Source organism: Mytilus trossulus, chromosome 14 (genome assembly GCF_036588685.1).
Source record: "Mytilus trossulus isolate FHL-02 chromosome 14, PNRI_Mtr1.1.1.hap1, whole genome shotgun sequence".
In the NCBI taxonomy this organism is placed as follows: Eukaryota; Metazoa; Mollusca; class Bivalvia; order Mytilida; family Mytilidae; genus Mytilus; species Mytilus trossulus.
In genome coordinates, this window is record NC_086386.1 from 37,206,269 (window position 1) to 37,233,310 (window position 27,042).

General features: G+C 31.2%; 1 protein-coding gene across 1 annotated transcript; it reads left to right on the forward strand.

The window, feature by feature from the left end:
- Positions 1 to 63: 63 nt before the first annotated feature.
- Positions 64 to 24,868, forward strand: LOC134695744 (uncharacterized). The gene is made up of 21 exons (XM_063557147.1): positions 64 to 341; positions 1,392 to 1,642; positions 3,384 to 3,492; positions 5,918 to 6,034; positions 6,592 to 6,653; positions 7,004 to 7,126; positions 9,794 to 9,907; positions 10,618 to 10,698; positions 11,199 to 11,301; positions 14,944 to 15,008; positions 15,521 to 15,585; positions 15,768 to 15,922; positions 16,449 to 16,480; positions 16,939 to 17,038; positions 17,531 to 17,667; positions 19,684 to 19,867; positions 20,725 to 20,864; positions 21,439 to 21,533; positions 22,405 to 22,483; positions 23,060 to 23,168; positions 24,615 to 24,868. The coding sequence occupies exons 2-21, from the start codon at positions 1,421 to 1,423 to the stop codon at positions 24,695 to 24,697; spliced, it is 2,175 nt and encodes a 724-aa protein (XP_063413217.1). The 5' UTR covers positions 64 to 341; positions 1,392 to 1,420; the 3' UTR covers positions 24,698 to 24,868.
- Positions 24,869 to 27,042: the final 2,174 nt, after the last annotated feature.

The following is a 27,042-nucleotide window of genomic DNA, read 5'->3' on the forward strand; positions in this document are numbered from 1 at the left end:
ATTTCATGTAAGACCAGAATTTGTTTCAGACTTTATAAAATTAAACTAGAGTTATGTCCCTTCTTTATTGCCAAAAATAAACAAAAACTTGTGACTTTTTTAAAAGCTATTTAGAATATCACACAAGCTTTGTTTGAAATATAAAATAAAGGGAGAATAAAAGAATCCTTTGGTTAACTTTTGTTCAAGAAAATAGAAACTGCGCTCAATTCATAGTGAACCACAGGCAAAGTTCAAGATCCAGGATGTTCTGTTTTTTAGTCTACAAAAATGTACCTGTTTCATTACAGCTTCAGTCAGAAAAGAATACTCTGTTATTAATTTACAGTTGTGATGTTTAGGTTTGTTTCATGCTATCTATTCAATGTCTTTACACTTCATATCATAGTGGGACCCACATCATGTACATGCAAACTGCCTAACCCCAATCATCATTGATCATATCCTGATTAGTGCTTAAAATTGAGAATGGAAATGGGGAATGTGTCAAAGAGACAACAAGACGGCCAAATAAAAAACAAACAACAGCAGAAGGTCACCAACAGGTCTTCAATGTAGCAAGAAATTCCCGTACCCGGAGGCGTCCTTCAGCTGGCCCCTAAAAGTAAACAAATATATACTAGTTCAGTGATAATGAACGTTAACTACTTGTTCAAAATTATCGGAGGTTAGGATGTCTAGAAAGATTATTTTATTTTTTGCTTTAATGCCTTCCTAAAGTGTCAAAGCAGGAAATGAATAAGCCTTTAATGAAGGCTTTAAAGCAAAAAATAAGATTATAATCCTTCTATATTACATCTACACTCAGGAACATGTATATTAAATATATAGATATACAGTTCCTAGCTACACTACAGAGAGTATCAGATATAAACTGATTGAACTTGCTTTGACACCAGACTTGACATGTCTAAATTCTCTGATCATGCTGATGCTGTGAGGAGAACAATGGAAAATTAATTCAGGTTTCCGTTTACAATCCTGACGTACCATAAATACCTCAGATAACTTCATGTATATGTACTTTAAGTCTCACTTATTAAGCATCAGCTGTGGAACCAGGGACTTTCTATACTAACATTAGTATAAAAAGTCCCTGGTGGAACTGATTTTTTTTCAATTTTTGCATTAATCACAGGTTTGTCTGTGTTATGTCGTGCCTGAGGTTCACTTTACTCACAGAAGCTTTCAGATGCTCATCCAAATATGAAATTAAAAAAAAAAACTTTTGAAAACAAACAAAAACTTGAAGATGTCGGAGAGAAAATGATAATCATGATAATACAAATGTACTTTTAAGTAATCTGCTTTCATTAATTTAATATTTTAAACTCAATTAACTGTCACATGTGTCATGAATGATAAAAAAAAATCTTTTGATTATTTTTCAGCATTTTTTCCATACACTCTACAGTATAAAATGTCAGATACTTTATTTGAAAAACCACAGAATTTTTCTGAGAAAGATGTGCCGGAGTCTGCATTTATAAGTATTGACTCAAATGGAGAAGACATCACCAATGGTTTAAGGAGGCATAAAAGTGAAAGCTCCATTATCAGAAGGCGACAAAATCTAAGTTCCATCACATCAAGTTTGTCAGAAAAAGATGTGGAGGAAACCAAAATCTGTAATAACTATAGAGTAAGTATATGACTTAAAGGACAAATATGCCTTAGTCCTATGAAAAATGGAACTTAAAATTAAAAAAAAAAACGTTGAATATGTTTTATATATTTGTATATTGATCTATATTCTTTTGTACTAAAATGGTTAAACAGATGTATATATATATATATATAAATGTACATGATGTAGTTATGTTAGTCATCAGAAAATTAAAATTAAATAAAATAGTTGAATATATGTTATCATGGTTATATAGACATTTTTGTACAGAGAATGCAATATAACACCCAACAATCTTATAGATATCTTACATCCAACATTATACACTTCAATTTTCAACAGTAGACATGTTAAAAATAGCCCTATTTCAAAAAACTGTTATATATACTGTGAAAGTACTTTTATTCGTGGGGTACCAATTTTCGTGGTTTTCATGGATGACTTTATCTACGAATTTAAGTGTCCAACAAAATAAAACAACCATTGTCCAAACCAAGACATGGCAACATCCCCATTAGTAGGTGTGACTACTGATATGATCAAGAGGCTATATTGAATAACGCATAATCTGAGAATACTTTAATAGCAGTCACAGAAGTACAACCGCATGCAGGTTTATACCCATCTAATTTTTAATAACCTAAACTACAACTTTTGGTCTTTTTGATTCTCATAAAAAATATATTTCATCGATGAAAGTAAGATTTTCGGTATTGATATGCTAGTATGATAAAGTGTTCATTTTATATCCTCATAGTTCTCGTACATATGGGAAATAATAATTTCATGCTGGACTTGATTTAAACAAGAATTATTTGACAATAACAATACTTTTATAGCATTTGTTCATGTTACTGCTTTCTTTAGGTGACATGTTTATAGCCCAATTAAAACCGTTGATGGTCTTTAATCTGTTGAGCACTTTATCTTGGGTTGATTAGTGTTATCACTACGATTCACACAGGTCAATGTTTACTTTGCAATTTCCTTCAATCCAGACTTTGTAACCTTAGTTTCTAAAGACTTTAATTTTTCAATACTTTTTTTTAGAAAACTAAAATCCACGACTTTAAAAACCCATGAACATGTAAATATTACTCAAACCACGAAAACTGATATCCACGAATTGAAGTACTTTCACAGTATATAGTGTATGCATGTTATTTCATCTTACATCAATATCAATTCAGCAAAGGGCAAAATGAGACAACTCCTGTATTATTTCTGCAATAACAACTGCCTTATACTTTTTATAACTTTTTAGGTAAGTGTTTGTTTATTGTAAATTGGCCTTTACTTTTTGTAGTCATAGAACACTGGTCATATTCATAATATAGCTACATGTATGTTCTTCTCTTAAATTAACTGTTGGATGCTTAGCCCACCATCATTCAACCATTCAACTTACTGCAGTGTATTGATAATGAATTACCAGTGTTAGCAATGGGACATATTAACACTATCAAAGAAACATTGCTTGTAAACATTATACTACCTGCAGTTACTAGAAATTAAGTCTTAAAATTTTTTGATAAAAGTTTAGAAAATTAACAATGATTAAAGCATTAACCATGTTAACTAAAATTTAATATTAATTTTTGAGTGTCATAAAACACTTCTATAAAGGGTAATCATATAGCATCAACAATATGATGGTACCATTTAAAATAATTTATATAAATGTTATGGTACAATGAAAGAATAAGATCTAGATATCTTATAATTTTCTGGTAATTTGTATTGTTGTACATTTTAGTTTGGATTTAAGAAATGGAAGGGACATGTTACTCAGAGACCTTTACATAATAGATCTGAAACTGTACAGAATCTCTATGCTGATGTCAACAAGATCAAACTAGAACAAGGTCTGTATTTCAGTGATAATTTTTAATGGTCTTTCCTAACATTCATTTGATATAAATGCCAAATGGGTACTTATACGTCATTTTTAAATCTAGTTGTACCATTTGCTTTGTCCCTATTTACAAATGATTTACTTCGTAACTGTAACCGTGAATAGAAATATGAATTCTGATAAAGTATAGATTATATCAATGCATTGAGTGTGATCTCAAAATAAAATTTTCAAATTAAAATGCAAGGCTTGCAGAGTGTTTTAATTATACAAAATTTAACTGTTGGGAGTTGATAAATACCTTATTTCATGAGATTTTGTGGTGGGATCAGTTTCTCTACTAATTTTATTAGCTCACCTGGCCTAAAAGGCCATGTGAGCTTTTCTCATCACTTGGCGTCCGTTGTCGTCGTCGTCGTCGCCTGTAGTCGTTAACAATTTTTCAAACATCTTCTCCTCTGAAACTACTAAATGGATTTGAATGAAACTTAACATGATTGTTCCTTAGTATATCCTGCACAAAACGTGCGCTTCGATTTTTGATCCGTCAAAAAACATGGCCGCCATTACTTAAAATAGAACATAGGGGTCAAATGCAGTTTTTGTCTTATATCTCAAAAATGAAAGCACTTAGAGCAAATCTGACAGGGGGTAAAAATGTTCATTAGGTCAAGATCTATCAGCCCTGAAATTTTCAGATGAATCAAACAAACCATTGTTGGGTTGCTGCCACTTAATTGGTAATTTTAAGGAAATTTTGCAGTTTTTGGTCATTATCTTGAATATTATTATAGATAAAGTTAAACTGTAAACAGCAAAAGAGATCAGCAAAGTAAGATCTATAAATAAGTTAATATGACCAAAATTGTCAATTGACCCCTTAAGGGATTATTGTCCTTTAATGACAATTTTTCACAATTTGTTCATCATATTTGCTAGCTTTAAAAAATCTTCTTCTCTGAAACTACTGAATGGATTTGGTTAAAACTTAGCATGATTGTTCCTTAGATTATCCTGCACAAAGTGTGTGCTTTGATTTTTGATCCGTCAAAACACATGGCCGCCGTTACTTAAAATAGAACATAGGGGTCAAATGCAGTTTTTGTCTTATATCTCAAAAACAAAAGCATTTAGAGCAAATCTGACATGGAGTAAAAATGTTCATTAGGTCAAGATCTATCAGCCCTGAAATTTTCAGATGAATCAAACAAACCATTGTTGGGTTGCTGCCACTTAATTGTTAATTTTAAGGAAATTTTGCAGTTTTTGGTCATTTTCTTGAATATTATTATAGATAAAGATAAACTGTAAACAGCAAAAAAGATCAGCAAAGTAAGATCTACAAATAAGTTAATATGACCAAAACTGTCAATTGACCCCTTAAGGGGTTATTGTCCTTTAATGACAATTTTTCACAATTTGTTCATCATATTTGCTAACTTTAAAAAATCTTCTCCTCTGAAACTACTGAATGGATTTGGTTAAAACTTAGCATGATTGTTCCTTAGATTATCCTGCACAAAGTGTGTGCTTTGATTTTTGATCCGTCAAAAAACATGGCCGCCGTTACTTAAAATAGAACATAGGGGTCAAATGCAGTTTTTGGCTTATATCTCAAAAACGAAAGCATTAAGAGCAAATCTGACATGGAGTAAAAATGTTCATTAGGTCAATATTTATCAGCCCTGAAATTTTCAGATGAATCAAACATCCAATTGTTGGGTTGCTGCCACTTAATTGGTAATTTTAAGGAAATTTTGCAGTTTTTGGTCATTATCTTGAATATTATTATATATAAACTGTAAACAGCAAAAATGATCAGCAAAGTAAGATCTACAAATAAGTTAATTTGACCAAAATTGTCAATTGACCTCTTTAGGAGTTATTGCCCTTTAAAGACTTTTTTCACAATTTGTTCATCTATTGACTTACTTTAAAAAATCTTCTCTTTTGAAACTGCTGTATCAATTTCAGCCAAACTTAGGCTAAATGAGTTTCAGAGTTTCAGAGTATCTAGTATAAATTTTATATTTCATTTCCTTGCATGTCAAGAAACATAGCTCCTATGGCTAAAATAGAACATAGGAGAAAATGATTTTTTTTGGTTTTTGAAGAAAATAGGACGATTCAAAGAACATTTAAATAAATTGAAAAGCAAAAATAATCATTGATGAGAGATTAAACCAAAAAAATTCAGGTGAGCGATTCAGGCTCTTGAGAGCCTCTTCTTTTTATAATGATATGCAAAAAAGATGTGTTCTATTTTATGTGACGTCTTCAGGCATATTTGCCCTTTTTCATGGCGTCACAATAGCAATTTCAGATGAAACATGTGTCTAGTGCAAAAACAAAATTGCAATCCTGGTATCTATAATGAGTTTATTGGGAAAGAATTAAAGAAAATGATATATAATTTATGTATAATATGATTGCAGCACCTAGATCTGTGGTATTTAATGTACTGTATGTGATATTGTTTGGATGGTGGCAGGCTGTTATATATCTAGTTCTGGGGCTGGTCATGTATCTTACCATTGTTGGCAGACATTACGGTAAGAACCATTAGAACCTCTAAGAAATACAGTTTTGAGGAAATAATTTGTACTTGTCAACCATATTTCAGTTGTGAACAGATCATTCAGTGTAGAGTTGTTCAACCCCTAATGCACTGTTGTTGATTGAGAAACCATGCATCTTTTTCATAATTAACCAATGTGTACATGTATATACTAATTAACATATGTCTTGTCAAAATTTATAACTTAATAATTTATAAAAAAATGTGTCACCCTTGAACATGATTTGTCTTACAAAATATTCTATGTCTCCACTGGGACTCCAACCCAGGAACTCGATGTTACAAGGCAGTGTGTAATATAAACTGAGCTGAAGAAGTACCTCCTAAGCTCAACTGCTTACGGCTGACTAAGTATCTACCACATTTACTAAGGGAAGCAATTCTGTCACAAATGCAAACAGAATTACAGGAAGTTTTATATTTCTATTCTACAAAGAGATTTTTTGTGACCTTTTGAAAATTCTCTAAATACTTGCAAATATGGACCAAAGATAGATGTAGAAATTAAACAAAATATAATATATTTTACAGGGTTGTTTTGCTTAAAGATGTCAAGATACTATCTTTGGCCATTTAGGAAATTTGTCTACATTGTAAGTATATAAAGCCTAGGAATCTTTCTTGATAAATACACCTATATATCAAATATTAAACTTCTATAAAACTTATGTAATAAACATGATAAAGCAATGTGTCTTGCTTTTTCTCCCTTATTATACTTTAAATACTCTAATTCATTTGCAATTAAACAAAAAGAATGAAATATCAAATCTGGCTGACCTCTTTACCCATTTACAACTATTAAGAGGAATGAATGTATATTGTTGAAATATATTCATATTGATATGGTGTTTAGTTTGAACAGTTCCTCATGTAGGTGAATTCAAAATATAGTGGTTACAATAATGAAATTCCTCTTGATCAGAATGCCTATATTTTACAGACCTCACCTAATGGATTGACATATTCATATCACACAAGTTCTTCCTCCAATGACAGTGGTAGTGAAGAGCATAAACCTTTAATACAGAAAAATACAGTCACAGAAACATGTGTCTCATTTTGGGTAAGTTGTGATATTTGAATTTTCAGGGTAACTTCAGATAGACATGTATACTATATTTTGCTCAAATTTTTAATTGATTTTCAAGAAAAGAAAAAAATATGCAACTGTTTCAAAATGCATTTAACCAAAATATATGCAAAATCATGCTTCTTTTATACAAATAAATCATTTGTCCTAATAGATGCCAAGCCTTTAGAACAATTTCATATATCATATAATAGTAAAACGAACTCAAGTTACATTGTATACAAACTTTAATTTTCTATATTTATCTTATCTATTTATAACTCTGTATTGCTACTTTCACTTTTCATTGTTTCTCTCACCATGACGACGTCAAATTCAATGCACCACTTTGGAGTACTTCAGGGGCTCAATTTCTGTATAAAAATTGTCCTGATGAAGCCTGCCTTGCAGGCGAAACATGTAGACATAGATAATAAAATTGCAGATCTTTTGAAGTGTTGTTGTCAATTTTAATTATTATTTGAGGATTGCATTCATTTGCATGATTTGACAACCCGGCATACCAAGGTATCCACTTCAGGGACTCTACCAAAACGATTTCACAGGCGTTGGTTCACCTCGCGGAATTTAATTTATTATTTAATCGTGAACCCCTGCATCCGAAAGGAACCGCCAAGCTAACAGCGCCGATCTACAGGCCACCAGCATATACATGGACCAAGGAATATTCCATACTTACAACGAAATAACAACTGAATCAAGATGACCAAGATGTCCGATACCACCTATACATCTATAAATGATAGCAGATATAAATGATTGCAGAAGAAACGTACCACGGGGGCCGATCTTAAATGAACTAGGAATTCACAACTATGCCATTATACAGACCAACTACTGCAGACGATCCAAAAATTATATAGTCACCAAATAATTAACAAAGGAACAGTTTTTGACAATTTTATTATCCACAGCGGCGATCATAATCTTCCTATTGTTGCCGACGCGCCGGGAAGTAGTAACCTCCAACTTTGGCCAGGTTGGAAGAGAAGCCTTGCGAAGTGGTAGGAACTATGGGAAGTTCGTCCTATTAGATGCCAAGCCTTTAGAACAATTTCATATATCATATAATAGTAAAACGAACTCAAGTTACATTGTATACAAACTTTAATTTTCTATATTTATCTTATCTATTTATAACTCTGTATTGCTACTTTCACTTTTCATTGTTTCTCTCACCATGACGACGTCAAATTCAATGCACCACTTTGGAGTACTTCAGGGGCTCAATTTCTGTATAAAAATTGTCCTGATGAAGCCTGCCTTGCAGGCGAAACATGTAGACATAGATAATAAAATTGCAGATCTTTTGAAGTGTTGTTGTCAATTTTAATTATTATTTGAGGATTGCATTCATTTGCATGATTTGACAACCCGGCATACCAAGGTATCCACTTCAGGGACTCTACCAAAACGATTTCACAGGCGTTGGTTCACCTCGCGGAATTTAATTTATTATTTAATCGTGAACCCCTGCATCCGAAAGGAACCGCCAAGCTAACAGCGCCGATCTACAGGCCACCAGCATATACATGGACCAATGAATATTCCATACTTACAACGAAATAACAACTGAATCAAGATGACCAAGATGTCCGATACCACCTATACATCTATAAATGATAGCAGATATAAATGATTGCAGAAGAAACGTACCACGGGGGCCGATCTTAAATGAACTAGGAATTCACAACTATGCCATTATACAGACCAACTACTGCAGACGATCCAAAAATTATATAGTCACCAAATAATTAACAAAGAAACAGTTTTTGACAATTTTATTATCCACAGCGGCGATCATAATCTTCCTATTGTTGCCTACGCGCCGGGAAGTAGTAACCTCCAACTTTGGCCAGGTTGGAAGAGAAGCCTTGCGAAGTGGTAGGAACCATGGGAAGTTCGTCCTATTAGATGCCAAGCCTTTAGAACAATTTCATATATCATATAATAGTAAAACGAACTCAAGTTACATTGTATACAAACTTTAATTTTCTATATTTATCTTATCTATTTATAACTCTGTATTGCTACTTTCACTTTTCATTGTTTCTCTCACCATGACGACGTCAAATTCAATGCACCACTTTGGAGTACTTCAGGGGCTCAATTTCTGTATAAAAATTGTCCTGATGAAGCCTGCCTTGCAGGCGAAACATGTAGACATAGATAATAAAATTGCAGATCTTTTGAAGTGTTGTTGTCAATTTTAATTATTATTTGAGGATTGCATTCATTTGCATGATTTGACAACCCGGCATACCAAGGTATCCACTTCAGGGACTCTACCAAAACGATTTCACAGGCGTTGGTTCACCTCGCGGAATTTAAATAAATCATTTGTTGTAATCACAGTAATACTGTGTCTCAGTAGTATAAAACCCTTTTAGATTTTCACATTGTATACCAAAAACACATACTCTGTTGCTGAAGCTTGTATTACATCTATTTCTTAGCTTTGTGCAAATACAGCTGATATCTAATGACACTAAACAGTTATTGCTTATGTATTGTAGACTTGTAAATTTTAATAGAAGCCTCTATGTATTAAAATTTTATTTAGATTTTCTGGAAGTTCATAAAAATGGCTCAATTTAAAAAAATGTTATTTTAATTGATATCATAAATATTACATTTCAGTGCAAAGTTCAGAGCTATGTATGGTTGATGTTATGTGTACCTATATTGGTCCTAATGCATGCAGTTGGAATGATTGTATCATGGCTATTTGTGATATCTATGCCAATTGCTAAGGTAAATAAAGTTTCATAAGATCCTTCGAAATACATTGGTTATTATTGTATTATCAAATAAATATTTATAGACTCCATGCTTTCTGGAACATGTAAATTCCCTTAAAATTTTTTTTCTAAAACTCCAAACTTTCAGTACCTATAGAGACAACTGCTATATTAATTTTATTGAATTGGTAAGAAAATGTTAGTTATAGTTTCTAATGAGACATCATGCAAAGAAGGTGAATATATAGAGGCCATTAAATCATCTTTCAAAGATAATCAGAAATCCACACATCATTTGATAATCATATACCTTTACTCAGTGCTTTGAGTACAAAATGGGTACTTAAAACACTTAATCCGATATTTTGATTGGTTGAGTTCTGAGTCTGAGTACAGGTATTGGGCAGGAATATTTTATGACTGCAAGGCTAAAGGCTGCCCTTATTTATTTTATTCTGATTCATTCTTTGAAAAGGTTATAAAGAACTGAATTTAAAATTCTGAAAATATTAAAAAAACATTCAACTCTTTTATATGTATGTGCTGCCAGCCCATTGAAAATTTCAAAATGAACCTGTACAGTTTTGTGTCTATAGTCAGTATATGTCATGAAATAAACCAAATTTGTCAAATCATAACCTTAAAAGGAGTTAATACAGAAATGATGTATGCTGTAATTAAAATGATAAATTTTTATTCTTTGTACATTTTTTTCTTTTTCAGATGAATTTGAAAAGTCTAACAAGCCTCATATTTCTTCCTCCAGAACAAATACATATTGATGAGGTTAATGAATATAGCCAGGTAATGCTATACTTTTGGTACAGCTATGATTTGTTTGGGTGTATCCAATAATACTCTCATGTTGTATGCTTTTATAAATGAGTAACCTGACACAATTATGAATAAAGACAAAACATAAGCTAACTTTAAGGTAGGAATAACAATAATTAATGCATCCATTCATCTGAAGAAATACATTGTTCATATATCATGTGTGTTTAACACGTCCTGTCTGAACATTCCCAGTAAGAAAATTAAAAAAAATGATAATTGATTGATTGAATTTTTGGTGTTTAACACTACTTGATTACTCAGAACACTTGATTATATTGTGGTGGCCAGTCTTTATTTATGGAAAATCTTATACTTCATAGAGAGAAAAAAAAATCTGGCAATCCTAGTCAATAAAGATAAGATTTAAAAGTACTCACCAAAAGAATGAATGATAATAAACAGACTTAAAAGCATAAAATTTGTACATGAAAATACTTCATATGATGGTTTTTCTTGTCTTTTTTTAGGAGAGTAAAGTAAAACAGAGTGAGATTATATTGTTTATTCCTAAGAGTGTCAATATATACTACTACAAATACAGTATAGATGGAATGAACATCATCTTAGTCAGTATCCTTGCGTACAATTTAAACTTTTTATTCCAGATTTTAATTTTTTACTCATGTATTGGTTCTGTTACTGGATCATTAAACAGCAGAGGCAGTGTATATTTTAAAAACAAAAGAAATGTGAAACCTCTATTTAGTGTTTTTATACGACCGCAAATTTTGAAAAAAATTTCGTCGTATATTGCTATCACGTTGGCGTCGTCATCTGCGTCGTCGTCGTCGTCGTTGTCATCGTCGTTGTCCGAATACTTTTAGTTTTCGCACTCTAACTTTAGTAAAAGTGAATATAAATCTATAAAATTTTATCACAAGGTTTATGACCACAAAAGGAAGGTTGGTATTGATTTTGGGAGTTTTGGTCCCAACATTTTAGGAATTAGGGGCCCAAAAGGGACCCAAATAAGCATTTTTCTTGGTTTTCGCACCATAACTTTAGTATAAGTAAATAGAAATCTATGAAATTTAAACACAAGGTTTATGACCATAAAAGGAAGGTTGGTGTTGATTTGGGGAGTTTTGGTCCCAACATTTTAGGAATTAGGGGCCAAAAAGGGCCCAAATAAGCATTTTCTTGGTTTTCACACTATAACTTTAGTTTAAGTTAATAGAAATCTATGAAATTTTGACATAAGGTTTATGACCACAAAAGAAAGGTTGGGATTGATTAAGGGAGTTTTGGTTTCAACAGTTTAGGAATTAGGGGCTAAAAAAGGGCCCAAATAAGCATTATTCTTGGTTTTCGCACAATAACTTTAGTTTAAGTAAATAGAAATCTATGAAATTTAAATACAAGGTTTATGACCATAAAAGAAAGGTTGGTATTGATTTTGGGAGTTTTGGTTTCAACAGTTTAGGAATTAAGGGCCAAAAAAGGGCCCAAATAAGCATTATTCTTGATTTTCGCACAATAACTTTAGTTTAAGTATATAGAAATCAATGAAATTTTGACACAATGTTTATGACCACAAAAGGAAGGTTGGTATTGATTTTGGGAGTTAAGGTCCCAACAATTTAGGAAGTAGGGTCCAAAAAAGGACCCAAATAAGCATTTTTCTTGGTTTTCGCACCATAACTTTAGTATAAGTAAATAGAAATCTATGAAATTTAAACACAAGGTTTATGACCATAAAAGGAAGGTTGGTATTGATTTTGGGAGTTTTGGTCCTGACAGTTTGGGAATAAGGGGCCCAAAGGGTCCAAAATTAAACTTCGTTTGATTTTGACAAAAAATGAATCGGTTGGGTTCTTTGATATGCTGAATCTAAAAATGTACTTAGATTCTTGATTATCGGCCCAGTTTTCAAGTTGGTCCAAATCAGGGTCCAAAATTAAACTTTGTTTGATTTCATCAAAAATTGAATAAATGGGGTTCTTTGATATGCCAAATCTAACTGTGTATGTAGATTCCTCATTTTTAGCTCACCTGGCCCAAAGGGCCAAGTGAGCTTTTCTCATCACTTTGCGTCCGGCGTCGTCCGTCGTCGTCGTCCGTCATCGTCCTGCGTTAACTTTTACAAAAATCTTCTCCTCTGAAACTACTAGGCCAAATTAAACCAAACTTGGCCACAATCATCATTGGGGTATCTAGTTCAAAAATTGTGTCCGGTGACCCGGTCAACCAACCAAGATGGCCGCCATGGCTAAAAATAGAACATAGGGGTAAAATGCAGTTTTTGGCTTATAACTCAAAAACCAAAGCATTTAGAGCAATTCTGACATGGGGGTAAAATTGTTTATCAGGTCAAGATCTATCTGCCCCGAAAATTTCAGATGAATCGAACAACCTGTTGTTGGATTGCTACCCCTAAATTAGCAAAATTTAAGAAAATTTTGCTGTTTTTGGTTATTATCTTAAAAAATATTATAGATAGAGATAAACTGTAAACAGCAATAATGTTCAGCAAAATAAGATTTACAAATAAGTCAACATGACCGAAATGGTCAAATGACCCCTTTAGGAGTTATTGCCCTTTATAGTCAATTTTTAACCATTTTTTCGTAAATCTTAGTTATCTTTTACAAAAATCTTCTCCTCTGAAACTACTGCGCCATATTAAACCAAACTTGGCCACAATCATCATTGGGGTATCTAGTTTAAAAATTGTGTCCGTTGACCTGGTCAACCTACCAAGATGGCTGCCATGGCTAAAAATAGAACATGGGATAAAATGCAGTTTTTGGCTTATAACTCAAAAACAAAAGCATTAAGAGCAAAACTGGCATGGGTTAAATTGTTTATCAGGTCAAGATCTATCTGCACTGAAAATTTCAGACGAATCGATAGTCAATTTTTAACAATTTTCATAAAATTTGTAAATTTTTACTAACACTTTCAACTGAAACTACTGGGCCAATCATTATAGATGGGGATATATGTACGCAGCAAGAATGTTCAGTAAAGTTAGATCTACAAACATATCACCATCACCAAAACACAATTTTGTCACGAATCCATCTGTGTCCTTTGTTGAATATTCACATATACAAATGTACCAAGGTGAGCGACACCGGCTCTTTAGAGCCTCTAGTTGGTCTTGTTTTCAAATTGGTCTACATTAAAGTCCAAAGGGTCCAAAATTAAACTTAGTTTGATTTTAACAAAAATTGAAATCTTGGGGTTCTTTGATATGCTGAATCCAAACATGTACTTAGATTTTTGATTATGGGCCCAGTTTTCAAGTTGGTCCAAATTAGGATCTAAAATTATTATATTAAGTTTTGTGCAATAGCAAGTCTTTTCAATTGCACAGTATTGCGCAATGGCAAGAAATATCTTATTGCAAAATATTGTGAAATAGCAATTTTGTTTTTAATTAGAGTTATCTTTCTTTGTCCAGAATAGTAAGCAAGAAATATCTAATTGTAAGAATTTTTTTTATTTGGAGTTATCTTTCTTTGTCCAGAATCAACTTAAATCTTTGTTATATATACAATATACAATGTATATATTCACTTTTTACTACCAACTGATAAATTAAAATAATCTTTACCATTCAGTGATAACAAGCAGTTTTTTTACATCTTAATATTTTATGATGTATTTAAATGAGTAGTAATTGTTGCAAACTCCATTAGAAATTTTAATTGAGATTAGTTTTGGAATAAGGGAAAGGGGGATGTGATTAAAAAAATTGGGTTCAATTTTCTCATTTGAAATTTCATAAATAAAAAGAAAATTTCTTCAAACATTTTTTTGAGAGGAATAATATTCAACAGCATAGTGAATTGCTCTAAGAGAAAACAAAAATTTTAATTTCATTAGAACACATTCATTCTGTGTCAGAAACCTATGCTGTGTCAACTATTTAATCACAATCCAAATTTAGAGCTGAATCCAGCTTGAATGTTGTGTCCATACTTGCCCCAACCGTTCAGGGTTCAACCTCTGCGGTCGTATAAAGCTACGCCCTGCGGAGCATCTGGTTTATGCCTTTTTTTATTGTTTGTGTTGATAGGTTTCCACCTCAATGACATATTCTATAAAGGAAAGATGTCAGCTTTTCACCTCTGTGGCAAAAATATTCAAATAGATGCATGATGACCAGGCTTTTTTAATAAACGTTTGAAATTTACTTCCAGCTAATTTCCTGCATATGTATTTTTGAACCATGTTAATAATTGCATTTTCCTCAACACATGCCAGATCTTCTTGTGTTTGTGATACTGTCTATAGTATTTGGATATACAGATATAGTAACTCCACCAATTGTAAGTTATCAGATTTAACAATAAGTTATAGATATCATGTAGAAAATTAGAAGGTTTTTTATTTTCTTAATTCAAAAATATACAACTTATATAAAAATGTATTTCTATAATAGCTACAACATTTAATGAGAGAAAAAAAACACTTTTTAATTTTGTGCATCCAAAGGGATTTTTCTGAATTAATATTCAACAGGAAAGCATAAATGAAAAAAATTGAAAGTCAAGGATGAATAAATACTTAAAAAGGCGCTCAGGAACTATATGACCGAAAGGGAACATAAAAAGAACATCCATATTAATATACTGTCAGCTTAGTCAGAGGGAGATAGAACCTTAGTTTTTTAATAATTTCTAAACTTATTAACAGAGAATATAATATAACAGTTTACATCTATTCAAAAGTTACCATTTTTTGCACAAACAGTAACAGAGGTTTTGAAGTCAGCATGAATTTTTACAAAATGCTCATTTCTATTTAGTTTGTAAACGTGGACAATTGTTTTATTTTGTAGAAGTGTGTTCTTGGTGCTTTGGCTATTATACCACTCACTTATTACATTGGAATGTCTATAATAAGGTACAATTTAATGTATATAATAATGTTACTGTCATTGATAACGTTTGCAAAAGCAGTTGATCGTCACTTCTTCACTCATTTCAAAATATGACCATGTAGATGTAAAGTAGTTTATTTTTTCAAATGAACTGATACATTGTTTTTAAAATTTTATGCAAATATATTTTAATACATATTTTCAGTATATCAGCCCAGACGTCAGTCGCAGTTGGTGCTGTTGTAAATGCTACCTTTGGTTCTATTGTTGAGCTCATCATATTTGTGGTAGCTCTTAATAAAGGAAAACAAGCAGGGACCCAGTTATGTTTCAATGAAATTGTCAAAGCCTCTCTAACAGGTAAGGATCCATTCTAACTTAAATATTAGTATGTTTCTAAGTTTATGAGAAAAGAGGAGCTAGTATTTGCCCCTTAAAACTGCAAAAGTATTCAACTTTTTATAGCAATGTTACTGTCATTGATAAATGATCCAGTTGTTTTAATCTGGAAACTAAAGTGCAGAAAATTTGCATGGTGATGTCAACAAAAAATTGAGAATGGAACTTGGGAATGAGTCAAAGAGAAAACATCTCAACCCAAAAGCAGAAAACAGCCAAAGGTCACAAATTGGTCTTCAACTCAACAAGAAAATCCCCCTACTGGAGACAGGCTTCAGCCGGCCCCTAAACATTAATTTGCACTATTTCAGTGAAAATGAACGTGACAATAGACTGCAAAACAAATAAATGAACTAAATCATCAACATAACAAAATATAAAGGATAAAAATCATTATGACAAAATCCCCATTAAAATCCAATAATGTTATTTCTTGTGTTTTTTTGCCCATTCAATTTTCCCATTTCAGTTTTTGGTTCTATTTTAGGTACAATAATTGGATGTACTCTTCTAGTTCCTGTAAGTATACAGTAGATCATCCTTAAAATCAAAAAATATAAATAGCCAATTCATCAAAGAATTATAACATTCATGACATTGGTTGCAATGAAATACTGTGATTTTGCGGTGAAATAAAAACCCACAAAAAATATAAAATTTCAAATGTAGAATAAATCCAATAATTTCACTTCCTGATGTCATACAACAATTGCTGACTTGACAAGAATTTAACAATGATGTCTCAAAAAAACAAAAATGCTTGAAATAGATATTTTTCCTTGCATTACTTACTTATTTCAACTTGCCAATGTTATAAAAGAATAACTTTATTCAAGAAATCATATACTGAAAAATATCGTAACCAAACAACACTGAAAACAGTATTACCAGTATGTTACGAAACTTAATAGAAGAATTTTTACTGTTCTTTTTTTTGTCATAAAATCACTATTAAATGATTATTTTATATTTATCAGGGCATTTGTATGGTAGTTGGTGGTTTGAAATATACAGCACAGAGTTTCAATCCAAAGTCAGCTAGTGTTTCATGTCTGTTAATGTTTGTATGTGTTGGAGGTAGGTATTAAATATGTTAAATATCTAAAAAGGGTACATTTTTTTATCATATAAATTCTTTCTTTATTTTCCATGCTTTTTAAGTCACACTTTCGATGTTTAAAACTATAACAATAAAACCATAAACTGTGTATTCATTATTAATAGTGGCCATGGGATACCAATTTTCATGGATTTCTTGTGTAAAGATGATTCAGAGGTGGATTTAGGGAGGGTGTGGTTGCTTATTTAAGCAAACTATATTGGTTGCTTATATAGGGAATCACTGAAGTGTGACTGGAGCGGGCCCCCTCTTAGGCAGTCAGTTGGCCCCCACTTATGAAAATTTCTAGATACGCCAGTGTGAATTACAAATTTTAACATTCAATAAATTACAAATTTGCTATAGGTTTGTATACTGATTTTGGCAGAACCGTGAAACTACAATTTAGTTTTATCCATGAAAATGAAAGAATCCACAGTACATGTACATTAATTTTACTCTCTTTTCAGGAATATTTGCGCCAACAATATTTTCTCAAGTGTTGGGCAACATGAATTGTGAGAAATGTGAGAATATGTATAGTTCTAATGATACATTGATGAATACTACATATGGTTTAAATTGTGAACAGTGTACCAACTCCATTGTAAGTTAACTAATTGCATTAAAAGTATTGACTTTATTGTTTCAAACTATAGCTATCTTCCTGTTATGCTCCATGTTGATTAAAAGTGTTTCAGTCATAATTAAATATATTGTTTTAGTTTTTAGAATTAAGAATTTCTTAAAAGTGTCTTTCATTTCTCTTTTGTATCCAACTGCCACAGTGGTATTGGGAGCTCATCAGATGTTAAAACAATTATTGTCTTGTTCATTTCTTTATGATCAATCTCATTTTAATAAAAAAAAAAAAGGAAATGGATCAAATTCCAAAATAAGATTTGTTGCCATAGATGCAATGTTATTCAACATCAAACTTTTTATGCCCCCAGTGTAGGCAATGGGACCATTAACCGTCAGACCCTATTTTCATAATTACACACTCTAACTTCATGATGCATCATGCAAATATAATGAAACTCATACACAATGATAAGAACCAAAAGTGGCAGACACTTACCATTCCAGAGTCATGCCCCTTTACAACATGGAAAATTACAAATTATTTACTTTCCACCAGGAAGCATTCCTAACCTCAGACACATTCTTCTTATAAAAATTTTGTTGTCACTATTACCGTGTTCACACTATAAAAGTAGCTCCAGGTCGAACCTGAATTAATAACCCCAGTTCACACTTGATAAAAAAATTAACCCAATTTGTGATTTTCCCTCTGAACAAAAATAGAAATTTAGCGACAAAATTGTAACCCACATCCGTCAACGGTACATATTTACATTTGTTTCCATCACAGATGCATTATTTTAAAGTCTTATTTTTTTACTGCACTCCAGCCTACTTTGGAGGAGTTTGATCACCATCAACTTGGCCAATTTTAGAGTGATTATAAATAATGGCACTTTATTCAAATTGCACACTTTTTTTGCCCCAAAAAAGGATGGCAACCATATATAATCATTGTTTTTAAACAAAGGTAAATGCACTTATATATATATGATGGTCTTAACGAAAAAGACGAGAAAAGATACAGGAAAGATAAAGAATAATTTAAAAACAAAGCATCGTCCTTTTTATCCCGTAATATCGGCCAATGGACGTTGCTAATTTCCACTTCCAATTATGTATTTTTAAGGCAGCTAAATCCAATAGCAACATATACATGGAGCTGCAAATTTTTTTTTAATTTTTAAGGCAGCTCAATCCAAATTCAACATAGACATTGAGCTGCAAAATTTTCTTATTTTCAAGGCAGCTAAGTTCAACATATACATTGAGCTGCAAAAGTTTCTTATTATCTACATCCGATTTCACCTGGATTGATGCACGCTTGATAAAGCTAGTTGGTCTAGCGAAATATTGCGTTTATTTTCATCATTTTGTAAATATTTTAAACATTCTTATATTTACATACTAAATAGTGTGTTAAAATTACATTGTTAGGCAATCTATAATTTTATTTGTGTAATTGAATTAATCTCTGTACTGATTAATCCACACTCCTATAGATTTGTATGTCATGTGCTGCTATTTATAGGCACTTATATATATATATATTTGCGAAAGCAAATTTACAGATCTAACATTGTTGGGTTGATGTTTAGACGAGTTGTATATATATATATATATATATCAGGGCTTGCTGCCGCTGATTTAATATGGGTAATATAATTCTTGACCCATTTAAAAAATATTGTAACGTGATGTCCGTCAAAACATGATGTCATTCGATATATGATGTCACATAAAAGATACGTCACATTGAAGACTCATTTAAGCAACGTCATATATGTCACTATAGCAACAACCTCACATTAACTTCACTTTCTGTTCACATTTAGAAGTGAGGTAGTTAACCCCGGGTTTGCCCCACATTAACTCCACCTCAAATAAGGGGAATTTAAAACCATGTTCGCCCCAGTTTAAGGAGTTCACACTATCTAAATTTAACACGGATTATCTAATTCGGGTCAAACCTGGTTTAGAAAGGCATAGTGTGGACGAGGTATATCATCTTGCTTATGTTTGTTTTAATACATTACAGTTTGGAGTAGATAGAGAAACAACATTATATAACAGACACATTAAACCTTTGGTGTATGCCATTTGTCTGATGTTACCAGTAGCTTATATCATAGGACTAATATTTACACTGAAGACCCATACTTCACATCTGACTGTAGATTTCACAGCAGAACAACTCAAGAGAGATAATGTTAATCATCAGGGTATGTTTTTTGAATAATATATACTGTAAGTTCAGAAATTATTTTGATGTTTATTATCGCGAAAAATGCAACTAGTTATAATCGCAATATTTTAAACTACGATTTTGAATTTTTTTATATAAATTAAACAGAATTTTTCTCAATATTGCAAAAATTAAAATAGCATTTTGGTCCAAAATGAAAAAATCACAATAATAAAATGCATGCAATAATATCTGAATTTACAGTATTCAGATTTTTGTTTTGATGAAATACAAATACAATATATAAATCATCCCAAGTCAGAAGCCTCTGGCCTTTGTTAGTCTTGTATTATTTTAATTTTAGTTTCTTGTGTACAATTTGGAAATTAGTATGGCGTTCATTATCACTGAACTAGTATATATTTGTTTAGGGGCCAGCTGAAGGACGTCCTCCAAGTGCGGGAATTATCGCTACATTGAAGACCTGTTGGTGACCCTCTGTTGTTGTTTTTTTTTATATGGTCGGGTTGTTGTCTCTTTGACACATTCCCCATTTCCATTCTATCATAATTTGATATATGCCTTGAAATTTCTGTTGATGCAGCCTTTATATAAATATTAAGTAAAGGAGCATAGAGTATATGTTAAATACACAACAAATCAACAACAAAACAGAAAAAGATGTAATCTATGTTTAAAATATGAATAAAAAAATTAGGTATGGAAGTAAGAAACTGAATTATAGAGAGTAGGGACGAATAAAAAATCAAAGCTTACAAAGTAGGTATTTATCAACTTCTTAAATTTTTTTGATAAACTGAAAATAATTAGGAAGGGAATTAAAATTAATTAGTTAGGATTATTTTGTTTCTGAGATGTAGTTTTATATTTCAGGTCACAGCCATGGTTCTCCACAATGGGGTATAGTTAAAAGTATGGTTATATTATTGTCAGCGGCAACGTTAATTGGAGTGTGTGCTGATATTGTCACAGAAAACATACAGAATTTTCTTAACTCTACACAACTGTCTACGGTAATAAATACAACATATATAAAATCTTTCTCAACAAACTTACTGAAAAAAAATATTTATGTATAGTAAAGATTGGATAATAATAAGACAGGAATTATTCCCCACAATTTTTATCTGGATTATTTCCCTTGATTGAATATTAAGTATTTTCAACTGCTTATTTCCCTCAATATTAGTATTTGGCAGGGTTTTTTCACTTCTATTGTGGTAATTTCATCTGTTATTGCAAGGTTTTTATTACTTCATATACTGTGATTGGGTTAGTAATGGCAATAGTTATTCTGCAGTGATATATGCACACAATAATTTCTGAATTTACAGTACTACTTAAATATTGTTCAAAAATACCTTTTGTTTACAAATAGACAAGTCAGTCTTTAAATGTATACCAGAAAGAAGAATCAGGACTCTGGCCTAATTGCCATTTCAGTCTGTTTTAGGCTGATGTTTGATATTTCTTTTCTAGAACAATGGAAAATATTAAAACAACAAAACCCTACATTGGTATTGTTATCCTTCTTTTAGTTTTGACACTGTTTCTTACTTCACTATATTATTATTCTTTATATTTCAGTATTTTGTGAGTGTGACATTTTTGTCACTAATTCCTGCCCTGCCTGAGATAGTCAATGGTATACAGTTTGCATTACAGAATAATATTAATTTAGGGTAGGTTGCCACCAGTGCTATTCCAGAATGAAATTGTAGGGAGAGGGTCCACCTATAATATAGAATTTTACGTTATTCATATAGAAATATCAGGAAAATGCAACCATCTATAATAAATCTATTTAAATGCCTCCCGTCCTCCCCACCTCTAATTGTAACACCACAATGAATTTTGTTTTTCAACGATTTGACCATAATTAATCTTTATCACTATAGATTCAAAGGTCTCAACATACTGTGGCTGTAGTGATACATTGGTACTTATGAATCTAAATAATCAACTCAAAACTAATACAACATATAAAACAAGATAATGAAGGTATGATTGCAAATGAAACATTTAACCACCACAGTCCAAATGATGCAGACATTATCAACTATTGGTAACTTTATGGTCTTCAACAATGAGCAAAAAACTTATTGCATAGCAAGCTGAAAAGGGCCTCAAAATGACAAATGTAAACAATTCAAACAAGAAAACTTTACACTATGTTCGATTCTGAATAATAAAAGAAAAAAAACAAATATAAATATAATATACATTTTCATTTTACTGACAATTTGTGTCAGATTGCAGATTAGAAGTTAGAAGTTACATTAGAAGTTACAAATGAATATAAGGACAATCAGCTTTTTGCACAAAGTCCTGTCTTCCAATTGTTTTATTTTATTTAAGTGGAAATGTAAAACATCTATCTTCTAAAGAAAATACATCTTAAATACCAAAGTCACATGTAATATAAAAAGACATTCCTTAGAATACTAAATTGAAAACTTCGTAAAATCTGTGTCTGTATGTGACCTAGAGTGAAGCTGATATTGACATTCTATGATGTGTATTTCATAATTCTCGCCATAAATATTTTTACAGGATAGAAATAGGAACAAGTGTAGCTATACAAGTTTGTACTATAGAGGTTCCTTTGCTGGTCCTTGTAGATATTATATATGTAAGTATGTAAATTTTGTATTGTGGATATTATTACAGACAAAAACAAGTGTGAAGTTAGAAATTACTTAACTCGTAATCAAAGATCTTGCTGTTTTGAATGGGTTCATGACGTTAAGTCTTTAGTTTTCTATGATGTTTTTGACATTGCATTGTTTGTCATCAACCTATGAATTTTATCATGCCTTTCATTTTTACTCTCTCTCTTTTATACTAGTCAACTAATTCTCAAAGAGTTTATATTTTTGTTAGTATGAAATGTGGGGTAATTAGTGATTACTAATCACATAAATTATATGCAATTTTATTTTGATATATATGTCATGCATTGATATAAAAAATTGGTTTACTAACTATTAAATTATAGTAAAATTGTCAGAAATAAGATTGAAAGGTGTACTGAAATTTGGAGGTCTCTAAACTGTATTCTAATATGACGTACAAGGAAAATGTTGTACAACAGAATTGAAAAAAGTCAAAATAGTGTTGAACACTTTCAAAAAACCTGCTACAGGGTTATAATGAGAACAAATATGTTGGACATGTCACAAGGTCATTATTTTGCATTCTTTTTCAGCCATTTGAATTGTACATGGTATTTAACCAAGTCCACTTATGGGCAGTATTCTTTGCTGTGATTGTGATCAACTATACATTTCAAGATGGTAAAAGTGATTACTTTCAAGGTTTGTTTTATATAGGATATCAAAAGTCTGGATGATGTTAATAGTATAGAGAAAAATGGACACAAAAATTAAGCATTACAGAATAAAAGGGCAAGAGAAATGATAGAAATATAGATTCCTACCCTTCAACCAGCTGTGTATTACGATATTTCTCCACTCGAGACAATTAAATTTTAATATTTAAAGCATGAGGCTTGCCAAGCTTTTTAAATAAATAAAATTGAACTTTAGGGAGTGGAGAAATATGGTAATACACGAGTTATTGTATTGGAATCTGTTTCTCTGATGATTTATATCCTCTTTTTTTTTTTTTTTTTTAGAAACTTGTGTTCTTTATATGTGACGTCATCAAACATGGTTGCCTTTTTTCATGACGTCACAGTAGGACAATTAAGAAGAAAACAATACATTTTGACATCATAATAAAATTTTGACTAATCATTTGCTAAGGACAGATATTTCACTAGTGAGGAGAAATATTTTTCTCACACCAATCTAGAAATGTGAAAATAGCACAAAAATGATAGAAAAAAGAATAGAAATAACTGGACATAAAAATGTGTAAAGAATATGAAATATTGGGCAAAATGTAAATAAAATAGAGAAAACTTTAAAATGATTTGGACTCATTCTGGTCAGCAGGAGTACTATAAAACCATAACATTAAAGTTTATGGAAATAAGAAAAAGTCTCGTTTTATTTCTAGCTTTATTTTTTTTCTAGAATCAATGGATTCAGGAAAATTTTATTCTGTGGATACTTGATTGCAGTTTATTACAAATTCTGCATCTGCATACTAGTCAATGAGAAACTTTTCTATTTGAATTCAACGCCCACCTATACTACAAAATCTACAGATTACATCAGTCATCAACACCCTATTCATCAGAAAACTATGCACAAAGACATAAACAATGACAAACATCAAATCAATCAAATTTCCTGACTTTACTCAAACTCAATTTGATGGGTTGAGGGAATTTTAAGCTTACCATATTTCCATGGAAAATATTTGCTCTGCTATTCATTTCTAAGAATGTTATGACTAAAAGATGACCTGCACATTTAACTTCTATAATGCAAAATAACTCTTCATAAATTTCATGCGTCCAACGCACTTTTTCACGATTTACCTTCATCAAAAATACTAAAAAGAAACATGTTAAAGCCAGAGACAAAATACAAACTAACAGTTCACCAAAAGTGGTATTGCCCCTGTGTTAGTTCTAGGAAATAATAAATAACTTAATACAGTGAAACCTGGCTAAACCGAATCCTGCATAAACAGTAAACCTTTGTAAACCAAACATGTTCTTCAGCACCGTTCTATCAAATTGTATGCGTTGTGAACGTGATTGAACGGAACATCGGCCAAAACCGAACAAAATTAAAAGTCCTGAAGAGGTTTGGATTCACTGTAATTAATACTTTTTGTGTTTTTTTCAGGCACTATGCTGCTTTTTGTTTACCTGATATTATTGTGTATGTACTTTTTTATGCCAAGTCCTGGTACCTGTATTCAGAGATAGTGCTAAAGACCTCATTGTTCAGAGATAGTGCTAAAGACCTCATTGTTCAGAGATAGTGCTAAAGACCTCATTATTCAGAGATAGTGCTAAAGACCTCATTATTCAAAGTATAACGAAGATAATTGACCTTGTGATGACTTCATAGACAGTCAAGGTCATTAATCACACCCATTAGATCAACAAAGAGAATTCCTAATCAATCATATTGAGGCTAGCATTGTTCATTAACATGTATGTGCTAAGATTGCTTAAAAGAACAGTTCAAGATGTTCAAAAAAAGAATGAGTGATGATTACCATGAATAATGGTACGAGTACTGTTAATTCAGAAATTATTGCGAGGTTTATGTTATTGCGAAAAATGTGACAGAGTTGTAAATGCAATAATTTAAACTCGCATTTTGAAATATTTTATATAAATTAAACAGGATTTTTCTCAATATCGCAAAAATAAATATCGCATTGTAGTCTAGAATTACAAAATCGCAATAATAAATGCACACAATAATTTCTGAATTTACAGTATTCTAGGATTACCATGGCTAAATTTTAATTGTTTTGGAATCAAATTATATTGGCCACCATAGTTTTCAAATATTATGTTGATATTAAACAAAGATGTTTCAAAATAGGAAATTAAATTAATGTGCAACTTCCATTCAAATGTTTCTTCCCCAGATCTATATCTGTGTGACTACTACTAGAAGGTGAATCTCATACTTTTTGTAACTTTTGCTGCACTTTCTTGGCTGTGTTGGCTGATCCCCTGTTTTTTTTTCTTTAACATGTACAGTTGATTGTAGATCTGCTAGTTATTATAGTTGTTTATCTCTCGAAATTTTGACAAGATGTATTATTGCAGTTTCAGGAAATGCTGCAAGAAAAATGCAATTTTTATTTTTTATGAACCAATTTTAACAGTAATAAAAAAAACAGGGCAATATTTATGTATTTACTTTATTATAATTTGTAAAGTTTTCATCAAGTTTTTTTATTTTTTGTTTGACTTCAATTTTTACGAAGATGTTTTAAAAGATTTATCTTGTTGTTATTCAAAATGTTTTTCATAGATAAAAAAAAGTTGTGATTTTAATTTTTAAATTTCCAAAAGGTTTAAGAATGAATAATGACTTTATTAATAAATATAATATATATAAATATGTATTATATAAAGGGTATGAGTTATGTCCATTTTAAAACTTCCTCATGGCATTTAAAGAGTAGGTTCAGTAAGACACCTTTTTGGCCCCAAAATATAGCAGTTTTACAAAATTGTGAAAATGTAATCGTTTAGCTATTTACTGGAAAGTAGAATGCTTCTGCTGCATGAATATGGGCTGTTTTTGACAATAAAATGCACATATATCAGGTACTAGCATCATTAAGTCATGCTAAGTTACTGAAATCTTCATAATTTTAGCATTTTAATTAAATTTTAGACGTTTTCCCTTGTAAATTAAAGTGGCCACATTCGTTTTCATTCATAATATTGAAATGTAAGTTGTTTTTGATGATAATACATAACATAAATAAAGGTCGAGGATGAACACGGATGCGGCCACTTTCATTTTTGACAAAAACCATCTGAAAAGAGACATTTTTTTCATATTTGATAGATTTTTCTTGTTTGAGTTTAAATCGAAGCGTTATTAATGACTAAAACGTTAAAATCTTTCTAATAAACCAATTGAATCAATTGAAATAGATACTTAGGTGTTTAAAAAGTGTCAAAAATCTTTTGTTAGATGAATCTGAAATTGAGGCCAAAATCGGCCCTTATCGTCCGGACCTACTCCTTTGAAAACATTATTGCAACCTATTTTTAACTTTTTGATTGATTTTATTCAACACTTACTTTAAATGTTACATTATACTTTTAAATACTTCAATATGCTGTGAACCTTATTTGACCAACACGGTCTGGACTTCAACCCTTTATATTTGTTTTTGTTCGTCTTTGTTTTTGGCTAAATTAAGATTGATGAACTTTGAAAGTTTAGTACATTTGTTGTTCACTATATTTATAATCTTTAAGTAAGGCAATCATATAAGAAAATTGTGTGAAAGATATTGTTCCAAACTGCAATATTATCAATAATAGTTCTTATACTTGTTATGTTTAATATTAATCAGTGATATAGTTTATCTTGTTATCATTTCTGTACTTAATATATTGTTTATTAAAATGTTATATGTTAATATGTTTGGTTGTTTATTTGGGATACATTCTGTACATATATTTGGTTGTTTATTTGGGATACATTCTGTACATATATTTGGTTGTTTATTTGGGATACATTCTGTACATATATTTGGTTGTTTATTTGGGATACATTCTGTACATAT